The sequence below is a fragment of the Rhagoletis zephyria genome, unplaced genomic scaffold, assembly GCF_001687245.7.
Source record: "Rhagoletis zephyria isolate East Lansing unplaced genomic scaffold, Rhagoletis_zephyria_1.1 Rzeph_scaffold_01917, whole genome shotgun sequence".
NCBI lineage: Eukaryota > Metazoa > Arthropoda > Insecta > Diptera > Tephritidae > Rhagoletis > Rhagoletis zephyria.
In genome coordinates, this window is record NW_016159001.1 from 85,687 (window position 1) to 98,702 (window position 13,016).

The window sequence follows — 13,016 nt, forward strand, 5'->3', positions numbered from 1 at the left end:
GCAGAGCAGCAGTTTTGGACCAAAAAAAAAAAAAGAAAAAAATGAAGGCATAAAATTGCAATTCGACAAAGGTGGGGGCTGGACACTTGCTTTTGAGGCTGTCCCTTCAGTCGGGGAACATTCTGGTAAACAATGCAATGCGAGTGTTTGTGTGTTTTTGCTGCCCGCCACTGTAGTTGCCGACAGTTGAAAGTAACACTAATTGCCTGCTGCGGCAACTAGGACAGCATCGTCGACGCTGTTGGGGCAATTAGCAATACCTGACTGCGTTCCAGCCAAGAGCAGCAATAACAACATGGAAGTGGGCACCGAACAAGTGCTGTGGTAATAAACATCAACTGGCACCTGGTCTGCCGCAAAAGTGAAATTAAAAGCAACAAAGAGAAGTCTGGGATAGAAGTAAAGAGCCAATTAAAAAAGTGGAAAAAGGAGCAGCAAGTTGTGGGAATAGAGTGATAGTAAATATGGCAACACTAATGATAGTAAGCAAAAACGGTGCCAACTGGCAGCTGCATTAGTTTTAGTTATTCTTTGATTATTCAAAAGGTAAAGTAAGTAAGGTTAGTAAAATTATCATTTTTGGGCAGAAATAATGCTTAAGTGTGCCAGTTTTAGTTGGCAAGTTCAAATATTTTTTTTTTGTGTAAACACTTCGTTTCATAAACATAACATAATTTTTAATAAAAAAAAATATATTTGCTTTGCTTTAGTTTTTTTTTTTTTGTAGGTGGCAACTCCATTCCAATTTTTCGTAAAAAATGCTTTCATTCAGCTTTATCTCATTGCAAAATATAGATAGATATAGATATTTGTACACATGTAATTAATTTTTCAATTATGTGGCAACCTCTAATTCAAAAATATTTTGAAAATAAAACTGTTCCAATGCTCTCTTTTTCTAATAAAATTCCATATCTTTTGTCAATAATTGGGATTTTGAAAGACCAGGAACACCTTTTTTAAGAAGCTTTTAACAAGAATTTAACTTATGACCTGGACGTAGGTGAATACCATACCATGAAACAGGCAGTTCAAAACGTACCATCAGTAAAGAAGTAAAGTCTAAAAAAATCATTTATTCCTAAATAGCTTAAAAAAACTAATGCTATTAGTTTGTGAACTCGACACTATATTCTGAACCGAGAGTCAATTACCAAAGTGAACACCGAGCTGCGGGACAACTGCCTGTGTGACAAGTCGACATGGAATCAGTAGACTATGGAATGTAAGCTTTGTACTTTGTCGATTCTTCATAAGCTTATTTTAAATCCTTTCGAAATTTTGAGATGTAAAAACGAAGGTTTTGAAAACGAACTAATTTTCTCTCCAACGCAAATCCGTTTCTTAAATATGTCTCATAAATCGTTTGACGTCTTCTCAATTGTTGTTGTTGTTGTAGTTTTGGTAACTGTGTGTGTCCGGTGTCATCATCATCTGCTGACTCTACTGACTCTCTCTAAAGTAATAGAACAAGGCGTGTCGTAACTCTCGTTCCGAAGACCATCCTTTTAGGACAACAATTATGACCCAAGTTTTGTGAGAAAGTATTCAGTGATTATTGCGCAAACTGAAAGAGTTTAGTGTCATTTACACCATCCATCAGTCCATCTATGCATCGACATAAAAAGCATTGCCAAATTCTAATTCAACAAAGATAAAAGTAGCTAAAAAGCCATTAAAATGGCAATTAATCTTTCAGCTGTGCCAAATGAGTGAAACCAACCCGTTTCGGCAGCGGAAATGCCAGCATAGGCGTCGGTGAGGTAGGTGTCTGTTGCAGGCGCAAAGAATAATGATCGGCTGGCGGAGGAGAAAGGTCAACTCAAACAGAAAATAGAGGTGGTGCTGGACAGAAAAGTTTGTATAGAAAGATACTATCTAAGGGCACTATTTGCGAATGAGGTGAGCGAAAAGAGATAAACAGAGGCTAGAAAACACAAGCACCAACAACTAAGGCGATAAATTTTACAACAAATCAGCATTAATATGAAAATCAGCGCAACGGCAAGAAGGAAGCCCTAACAAGAACAGCTAATTTAAAAAAGTGCAACAAAAACACTGCACTCAGCACAATGGAAGGTGGAAAATGCTAAGCAGTGCAGAAAATAAAACGCCGCCCTTAGAAAAAAGGAANCTTTTGTGCATGTAACAGTCAACCAGTCTAGCAGTCTAACAGTCCGTCATCCAGCCAAACAGCCAGTTGGCGGCGTGCCAACAACTTTTCAAGCATGGCGCTTATCCTCACCACCGAGCAGGCTATAGGATATACCGACTAGTATTGAAAGTCGCCACAGCAACATCAACATGAATTGCAACCGTTGTGCAATCAAACAAATGCAGCCGTCAGCAGGCAGCAGGCACGAGGCATCAAAGAGCAACACACTGACGGAGATGGTGGAGTGGTCGGGCCGACACCTTCACTTTGCACTAAATGTTTATCCACTCACTCAGTCAGTGGCCGCTGCATAGTGGAAGAGCCCGATGTAAAATATGGCAAAAAGTATCAATTGTACTCCGATTTTACTGTAATTTGTTAGCTGTGGTATTTTAGCTTAGTAATGAAAAAAACTGAAAAGTTTCAAACTGCCACGCCCACTAGTCTAGGGGCGGAGGTGATAAATGTTATACGATTCTAATGAAATTCGGTTTGTGTGTATGTATCTCAGAAAAACTAAAATCGGAAATATTGTCTAAATCGGCCCCCTGACACGGCCACCAGTCATAAAAAAGCCAAATTTAATTAAAATCGGATGGAATCTACATACAATACCTTCACTTTAGTATAGTGGGCAAGGAAATTCGCCAATCTATGCCGCTTTTTATGCTTCTTCATTCACAAGCAAAGGTACAACATGGAAAATTTCAGTAAAATCGGATCCCAATTTCTACCTTTTTCAACAGCTTATATGGGGACCTGCCAATGAGAAGCGCCCAGTCTTCGAAAGATAAACATAAGGCTCACAGGTTCTAGCTTTTCAAAAGTTTAGCCAGGGTTTAATGAACATTTTGATCCCAGCGGCACCTTGTCAGCTGTGAAAGGACTAGGGAAGATTATGAAACCCCTTTGCATACTACATATTGAACTTGGAATTAGGGATGAGAGCAAACCCAACAAACAAAAGTGATCCGTGAAATTCCTGTTCAAATTATTACACTCTAAAAAGTGCATGTAAAACTAGTACTGAAAAGTGTTTATTTCTCAACCAGAATCTGTGTAAATATACGCACAAGTTGTTCAAGATTTGGCTTTGAACATGAGATATTTAAAATATACACATGAAATGTTTAAAATTGCAAAAAAGTTTGAAAGTAAAAATAGATTTTTTACTAATAACAAGCATGAAGTGCTCATATTTACTCAATCTTAAACATTTTATGTGTAAATTTGCTCAACGCGACAAATTTGGTATGTAAAAGTAAGCAGCCATATTAGGAGAGGAAACAGGCTACCTCCCTTTATATGCCCAAACATGTTTTCGAGAAAATTTTAAACACTTTATGTGTAAACTGTGAAATTTTGAATAATAAATTTTAAAAATTCAACAAACAAATTTGAAATTTTTTCTACGCCACATACATTTAAGTAAAAGTAAACAAGCAGTGTTTAATTTAATTAACACGGTGTGTAGAGGAAGCCGGTTACCTATCTTAGTATGCGCAAATTTAAACAAAAATATTTTAGAGTGTACATAAAATTTATATTCATACAACACCGATATTAAGTGCCCTTTGAGTAACACTGGTGCTAGTTTTCTCCGGTAAAATCCTTAGGTCCTCTTAGTAGGCATGCCTAGAATCTAGCCAACCACTTAGCTGGCTATTCCGAGACATTTCGAAACTTGGACTTTCTGCCACTCTCAGACCACTGTGCGCCGCGTACTTGCAAATCACTGCAGGCAGTGCATGCCCCACCTCCTTCGAAATCCTTAGACGAAAATCAACGCCATTGTTGCCTGCATGTTGCACGTTGTTGTCACACGGTAGGTGTCGCTGTTGATTGCTGCCTTCTAACTCGTGTGTCCGCCACTCCAGCGCTAACAATGCGCAACGTTTTGGGCTTTAAGGCAAACCAGTGTTGTTGTGATTGCACTTGTTGTTCTTTACACTATTGTTACATGCCATTTGTGTCATTCGTAATAGCTGTTGCTTTTGTTTTAATAGTTTTTTTTTTTGTTTTTTGTTGTTGTTGCTGCGATTGTTGTTGCACTAGGTCTTTATCACTGCATTGTGCGCATTGAAGCGTCGTCCTTGATGCCCATTGTTTTCTAGGTTGTCGCCGCACAGTTTTGTTTGTCTACTTGCCTATGCGGCCCGATGGTGCGAGCGTATGGCGGGCGAATGGGCGACGGACGTACAAATGGCACTGAGCTGAAGGCTTTTACAATTGTTAGCCGCTTGTATTTGTGTGTACGAGTGTGCCGTTATCCTCTTACATGGCCGAGCCACTTCTATGTCCGACTCCACACTGCAGTCGGCGCCGCCCACTTTATTGGTGTCAACAACGCAAGCAACGCGCGTCCATTCAGCCTACTGACATACAAGTTGACTCGATGACACTTTTCCCTCTGTTGATTTGTGCTCGCACTTGGTTTTATTGCCTTAGCGCAAGTATCACTGCACCGTTTTTGCAAAATTTGCCGAAAAACTCACAAAAATCGACGAGTAAATAAATTTGATTCCCCTCCACCACTCCTCACTCCCTCGTCACGGTTTTTAGTTTGTTTAGTTGATTCTAATAGTTCAGAGGTACCGTTGCCGTTGCGGTTTGACACTCTGTGGTGTGTGTGGTTTTCAGGTTAATAAATCTTGCGGATGGTCGGAGTTCATTCGTGGAAGAGAAAAGTGAAAGCAGACAAGGATACATAGCTTTGTAAACAGGTGTTGGAATGATAAAGGGTTATGTTGAGCAGCATGGAACCGTTAAAAGTTCAGAGATAGGTAAACTTTACGGCAAAAGAATATACAAGCTGCTTTGGGCATATAATAGGAGGAACGTGAGAATGGGCCAAGCCAGACAAGTTTATGCGTGCCATGGCACTCTCTTGCTCAGCACTTCCCCTAGTTGTTGATCACTCGGAATGCAATAAGGGTCCAATAGTTCACAACATCTAAATGAGAATGTGTCAAACAGATGCCAGATTTATTTCTTCAACAACACAGTGTCGGGCTGTAAGGGATCTCGAAATATAATTGTGTTTCAAACCACTGGGAAATAGACGATTACACAAAGAAAGGCTTGTTGAATCGGGTCCACTACTACTGCAAACTCAACTGACAAAGAACGACGCGTAGATCTGTACGCCCCAAAGTAAGGAACTTTGACTGTACCACGAATAACGTATAACACGGAACGTGCTAAGCCTCGCAAAAGCGCGGGATTACACCACTGGTCACTAGGTTCCCTCGGCCTACAATCGGCCAACGATTGACATGAAGCTGGTCGAACATCTCAAACGTTTTCATAAATTTCTAGCCGAAAGTACCAAGGTGGATTAGGCCAGTTTTAGAGCCAAGATAGAAGATTTTTTTGAGTTAAGGGCGCAAAACTAGACCGCATTCAACCCATACTGTACGATGACTTTTTTAATTCTAACAATGCGTTGGAAATTTCTGCAGAATCACTTCATCGAAGAGCGAAGCACTAGAGGCGTAGATTAGCACGAATGTAAGGATGTAAGGATGTAAGGATGTACATTTTGGATCTCTGTAACAAACTCCTACCACCGCTCTCCTAAAAAGAACTCATTAGATTGGGAGAGCACAGTAGAATAAACTCAAAGTATTCAAGCCTTCCTGAAGCCTCTGGAGTAGAGGAATACGCTAAAGCGGAAATTAACCACAGTTAAACTAAACCAAACTATTCTGCAGACCTAGCGGAAACTATTAGACCGCAATGACAAAACGAAGAACTCGAAAAGCTCTCAAAAGTGTTCATGCAATGCTTGCCGATAATGCTAACGAGAGTTAGACTTCTTGCTACCTTGGAAAATGTTTTAAAAATCCGATTAGGCACTTTTCGTACGGGGTCTGGGCAAGCCTTCATCGACTAGGGGGCATCACTTTTTTGGCATTGTGATTCGCGAGGGCAGTCCCCATACCGAAGAAAAAAATCGTGGAATTAGAAGGCCTACAACAGGGCACAAGTTGTACTCTCCTCGGACCCGGATTATCTCTTGGCGGCCCTTCTTGTTGCCAAAGCTTCCTTACCAGTTTGTGGGTTATGACATGACGATGAGCTTCTTCCATTAGGCGACTTTTCATGACGCCTTGTTTCAAATGCAAAACCAACATCGAGGCAAGGATCAACGGCACACGCATTAGGCAGCAGGACAAAGCCGCTTTAGGAGGTAAAGCGACACAGGATGTATTCCACTGAATTTTGAAAATTGTTTTACTACCAAAAAAAAAAAATATAATAAAGTCGGGAGAGTCTAAGAAGTTCATTAAGTTTATTCAAGAGAAAACCCCGTTATTGCTTTTTACATCAACAATCAAATAACACATAAAAGTCACAAAACAATGTGTTACTGAACAAAAAGCCACCACGTGCAAAAAGAAGTAAGAAAACCGAGAATTAAGCAGCAGCAGCACAAAGAAAAAGCAGAGGCATAAAATTGTCACAATTCATGAACAAAATAACAACAACAATTATCTCAATGGGTGTTAAGAGCAAATACGGCCTCCGCAGCGACATTTGGAAGGAAGCAGGAAGCGAATACATACATACATACAGGCACACTCTAGAGCTTCCCTGCAGTGAAATTTTGAGACACAGCGCTAGTTCCGCCCTACAAATTTCAGAGCTATCTCTGAACTAGTGCAAAACGGCTGCAGAGAGGGGCAGTTGAAAGTTGCGGTGTGCTAGTTGCGCCTGGGAAGAGCCAGTCCATTTTCAAGCTGTCCCTTTTCAAGCTAGTTCGGCGCTAGTTCTGAACCAGTTTGAATTGCCTAAGGGTTCCTTATGTTTAAGTAAAGGCATGTGCATGTGCGTGCATGTATGGGAGTGTGTTTGAATCTGTTTATGTATGTATTAAGTATGGCAACAGTCATAACCCTACAGAAAAAAATTATCAATTGATAAAAAATAACCTACTTGTAGTTAGCTTCTTTGCGGGATTTCTATAAAATATATAACCTGTAGTTAGCTACAAAAAGCTAACTTGAAACAAGTGGACAAGTAATGCAGGAGTAAAGCTCGAGATTGTTTTCTATTTAAATATCTTGCACTTCGCAAATACTTTTTCGAATTGAGGACAAATAAAAGGAAGATCGAAATTTCATATCATCATTTTGAAGTTATGTCTGGCGAAGTTCGAATATGGAACCACCTACAGCAGAATATGGTAACAAATATGAAATGTAATAAAATAAATAAAGTAAATAAAAATAAAAATAAAATATTTCGTTTTTCCTATTGATATTTTATGTCCAAAAGTAGTTAGTTACAAGTTAGTTACATCAAATGCAGAGGTAGCCACCCTTGACTACATCTAATGCAGAGGTAAACCACCCTTGACTATTTCGCGGCCATCGCCATACAAATATAGTTAGCTTTCGTCGAAGAAAATATACAGATAATAAGTGACTTTTATCTCCTTCCTAATCAACTTGAAGTTAGCTTATAGTTAGATACATTTCCTGCAGGGAAGTACGCGCACGCGAGCCCAAGCTGTCAACTTCAGTTAATGTTCGAGCGACACACGCGCGAATGCAAAAAAAAAACAGTACTGCAGCGTTAGAGGGTAATGAGGAGGGAAAGCAGCGACAAGGTCTGCCGGGTATGAGTGAAATGCGTGATGTGCGGATGGCTGTCTTGCAAGCTGACCAAATTTGAATGGCAATAAATAAATACGCATAAATATTGTCGATGGGGTGCGTCTCACACGCTGGGCGCTGAGCTACTTAACCTACACAACTGTGGACAGCCACTGTTAGCGCTTTCCTTAAACCAGCACTACCCCCATTGTTCATTGTAAGCACTTCATATTACAAATAATTGTCATCTCTGACTGCAGACTGAGTGAACAGCATACACACACACACACACCGACTAATTCAACTTGTTATCAAATCGCGTTGCTTTGTTGTCTTTTGTTCTAACGCACTGATGAAGCTTACGCAGCCTGCCTTCCTATAAAAGCAGTCCTACAGCAGAGCGCCTCCTCCCAGCTGCCACATCCGGCATCGTAGATGAAATAGTCGTTTGACTTGCGAGCTGGTGCGACGCTGCCGACGTAATCTTCTTCGGTTGAATTGTCTTCGGCAAGTGTGGCCACTACTTTTGTTAGCTTGAAAGGTCCCTTGTGAAAAATGACAGCAATTACACTGAAATTATGCATTGTTGAGCTTATTTTCTCGAGCAACAAAGGCTCAATAAATGAATGACGACATGAAAGAACGGTAAGGCGAAAACAAGAAGCAGAGGGAGAAGAAAGAGGTTTCAAATACAAAGGAGAATTCACTGCTAACCCGAAACGATGCTGGTTGCCAAAGTAAGTAAATTTAATTTGGTCCTTCTACAATTACCACCAAGTAATGAACTCAACGATTGCCACAAAGCCTTTGCGCTAGCTTTAGGCGCATTCAATGTCACTGGCAAACATAGGTCTGCCTTTTGTTGTTTGCCGAGCAGAGTAGATGGCAACCGGAAGATGGGCTTTCTAAGAAACTGTCTACCGTTTGGTATATCATTTTTGAATCGAAGCAAGAATTAAGCTACATAAGTATGCATGCATACAAACATACATAAATAAAAGCCATTGTATTTAGTTTAAATGTTGCCGCCGCTTTGCTGAAGCATTGGCCATGAGTTTTATTTTTCTCTCAGCCCTTCAACCCCCAAACTTGCTTACACCCAACACAATGCCTCAGTGGATACGCCACACAAAAGTCTCCGCAATAAAAACTGAGCGCCGACGAGAGTGCACGCCTAAAAGTAGGCAACGAAGGCAAAGCCGAACAAGTGACCCAGTGCCACGCGGCGTGAGCGCAAGCCAGACGTACAGAGCAAACCAACGAAAGTGCGTGAGCCATGAAAGTAGGCTCGGACGTGTGCGTGTGATTTCCAACTGTGGCTGTAGTTGTTGCTGTTACTTTCAGTTCGAAGCGCTGTCAAGTGGCCAGCATCAGCTGTCAAAAGTTAAGCGCTGGTGCACACGAGTTGTGCTGATAGCAGCACTCTAATAATGTCGAGTAACGGTGGTAAGCGGAGCGCTGCGTACAGGGAGCGCCAAAGTGCCAGCACTGAGCGTGTGAGCGCAAAATCGCCGAAAAGACGGCTACTCGCTCGTCGCTGCTTTTGTAGAGTTTTGCACATTTTTTAGTTTTGTTTTGCCGTTTCCCTGCCTCCTGTTCGCTTTCCTTCGTTTCCGCACTTTTTTTTTGTTGCTAACTTTTGCTTTCATTTCATATCAGCCAGCCACCCGCGCTGTCCTCTGCCAACACATGCGCACTCGCTCGATTCAAGGATGCGAACAAATACGCCGCACTCGTACGTGCCACACACGCTCGTAATTGTTGAACAACAGCGAAAAGCTGGCGTGTGTGTGGCAAATGCAGCCGCCACGGCAGCATACACACAGCTGACAGCGCAGCGGGCGCGAGTTACGGCACAGATCCAGCAGAGAAGCAGACGCCGAGCAGTGTTTTGAAGGCAGCATCGGCTTAGAAAATTGGGTCGTAGCTTTTGGTGACTGCTGCTGCTGATGCTTCGCAAGCAAAATGGCCAATGAATGGCAGAAAAAATTAGCCAACATTTAAGAAGTTTGAAGAAGTTTAAGGAATTGTAAGGGTGCGAAAAAGTATTAATAGTTTGGAGAATTATGTGCGAAAATATTTGAACGATATGTGGATTAATTAATTGGAATTAAAAAACAAATAATGGAGCGGAAAAAATTTGTAAAAAGTCGAGCTTTGTTCTTCGCTTAAATAAACTGCTTTCAAAGGTGATTCGAAGCCTGCAAAGACCTGGTAAAGTTTCAGAGTACTCAGGTACTACTGATTAGGGGAGTCCAAATCTACCTGCCTCGTAAGCAGAATTTGGTCTGATGAACTGGATTATTGGAATTTCAATGTACGATCCACAAGCAGTAAAATTCCGCCTTTGGCGAAAATTATCGCGGAATAAGCCTTCTTAACCGCTTAAGAGGTCCTACCGACGATACTGTGTAAAAGACTGAAGCTCTTCTCGAACCAAGTGACCTGGTAAGTCCACCATTGACCACATTTTTACAGCCCGCAAAATCCTGGAGAAGACACTAGAAAGAGAGAGGTTTTATACAAAACGATTCGCTCTCGTGCGACTTTTTCAATTCTGAATTCTGAATCTCAGTGGCACCACATATAGTAAAGAACGTTGCTGCTGGTGTATGCAGATGATATCGTCATCGTCAGCGTGAAACGCAGCATTTTTCAAACTAAAAGGGTTGGTCTGGCGGTGAACGAGGACAAGACAAAGTACCTACACGCAACAAATAAAGAGTCCACGAGTTTTGGGACACACGTCAGTTATAACTTCGAAGTAGCGAAGGACTTTGTCTACCTAGGATCCAGCATAAGCACCACCATTAAAGTCAGTGTGGAGATAATTCGAAGAATAACTCTTGTCAACTTGTGTTACTTTGGGCTCGGTAGGCAATTGAAAAGCAGAGCCAAATAAAAATCGCGCTGTATAAGTCTATCATCATGCCCGTTCTTTTCTACGGCGCAGAAAAGGTTTTGGGTCCTTTCGAGAGAACTGATGGATTGGTTGTAGTGCTATCCAAGTTGACACTCAAAAATCAATTTGAGCACAAATGCACCCTTTTGGGGCACTTCTCGTGCGCAATGATATTTTATTCTACCGCAGCCCACCTATCAGATCATTCCTACAGTTTGGTCAATCCATTTATAACCGCTTATGAATTTGTATATGTCGCCTATTGTAGCACTACATAGATAAATCCGCTAACTGCTTCATTATGTCATTCCCGAGTTTGAAGAAGAGTCTATGGAACACTTAATCACCAACTGTGAAGCAGTGGTTCTGTGGTTCATACCTACTAGAAGATGAGGACCTTCAAAGGCTTCCACCAAAGGAGCTGGTTAAATTCCTCAGTATACTAAATACACAGGTACGAAGAACACAGAACTTCAGCCTGAAATATGCTAGCAAGGTTTGCCAACCGAGGGGACCGATTGACACCAATCACCTCGGAATATACCTCAGTCCCTACACCGCAGTCCATCTTGGACCCGTCATTGTATATACATATGGCTTCCTTATGGGCAACTTGGCCCTTTCTCTATTCCCTTCTAGATGGAAACCGCACCTGTACATTCATCGTGAAATCAAGGTTTGATACCAGCAAGTTTCCAGTTTAATTTAGTATCTGGAATTACTCCCATTCGCATTGGACGATAGCGGGATTGTCTTTCCGCCTATGGATGGAAGTCTAAATTGGGGTATCTTATTTCTATTAGTAAAGAGTAACAACTCAGTTTTGCTTGGGGTTACGTTAAGGCCACTGCCTTTGGCCCACGTATGTAGTCTATCCAGTGCCCTCTCTAGGATTTCACTTAGTTACAGTAGCAAAAATGGCCTTGTGGACCAACAGCAGTGGAGAGAGTACACTGCCCTGAAGAGTACTTGAATAATTTTGCTTCCCAGCATGGATCCTACCCAACCAACCATACCGCCGTCAACATCAACCCCTATGAGTGATTGGATAAGGGTGTCTACTTCAATATTGTTGAAGGCGCCTTCAATATCCAGGAATGCGGCTAAAGTGTTTTGCTTGAAGTGCAGTGGTTTTTCTATGAACCCCACAATTTCATGTAAGGCTGACTCCGTCGATTTTCCTTTGATGTTGCGCTGTGGATAGGGATTCTTCCCTAAAGAACGATCTTACATATTAAGAACAAAAGAATTCAGGCTAAGAGGACTAAAGTCTTTCGCTATTTCGTGGTTCTTTCTACCAGGCTTTGAGATGAACCCTATTTTGACAATCCAGCCCTGGGGAAGCAAAGACGCCCACGAACGGAGTCGAGGCCGGATTAATCGGGGTTCCAGTAAGTTGTATGCTACTACACAAGATTAACCCAAAAAATGATTCTTGTTGGCTGATGACCTGCACAAATTACTTCTTATATCGGTTGAGAATTCAATGCTTGTGTTAAACGGGCGAATAAAGTATGTAATAGCGCAAGCTGCTAGAGCATCTATTGTTGCATACCTTTAGGCACACTACCTACTTCATTTTCAGTCATCCACTTCAACCTTTCTCTTTTTCCGTTTCTACAATTCCAAAGCCTCCCATTCCCTGTGCTTTGCAAATTTAACACTTTATTATTCATTCATTCATTTGTATTCATGAGTTGTCATAAGCTTGATAGCCATCCTCTCTACACAGCGGGCCACAATATTTGCAAGCCTCCAATCAATTCACAGATCAGTCATTTTCACCTTTCAATTTTCACTCAATTACAATTGTTAATTTAAACAGTTATGCCTGTCTCTAATCCCTAAACCCAAATCTCTCCATTACACTGCCAATTGCGCTGCTGCAACAATCAACTCCATCTAGCCACTCACGGCCTTCCCTGTCCCGCCGGCTGGCGCTGAAGGTCACTTGAAGTCAAACATTTATTGGCCATTTGTGTGCAAAATGCAAAACTTCGATAATTTGGGTTGGCGCAGCTTTCAATCGTTCATCCGAACGCCTGGCTGACCGTTGGACGACAATTGTATGCAGCCGATTACGATTACGGTTGACGAGCAAAAGAACATGCAAACACAAATACATACATACATACTTACATACATACGTGCAAGTAGGAGCGGACAGAAGCGAACAATGAAATTTGAATCATGTTGGCATGTGTGTAAATGGATGTTGCTGATAGGATAGTTTGTGCGTATGTACGTGGTGCTTAGATATGCCTACAAACCATACATATAAATAGCACAGGAACAATACAATGACACTGTGAATGACCCCGACCGAGTATCCGTTGCGAGTCAGCAGAGCTGAGGGCAA

General features: G+C 41.5%; 1 protein-coding gene across 1 annotated transcript in view; it reads right to left on the bottom strand.

The window, feature by feature from the left end:
• LOC108365585 (uncharacterized) overlaps positions 1–11,871 on the bottom strand; it is a gene marked incomplete at its 5' end in the record, with an annotated part of 87,198 nt that extends 75,327 nt beyond the window's left edge. The window contains one exon of the mRNA XM_017619643.1: positions 11,660–11,871. Coding sequence (XP_017475132.1) covers positions 11,660–11,871 — 212 coding nt within the window. The remainder of the gene's footprint in view (positions 1–11,659) is intronic.
• Between the last annotated feature and the right edge of the window lie 1,145 nt (positions 11,872–13,016).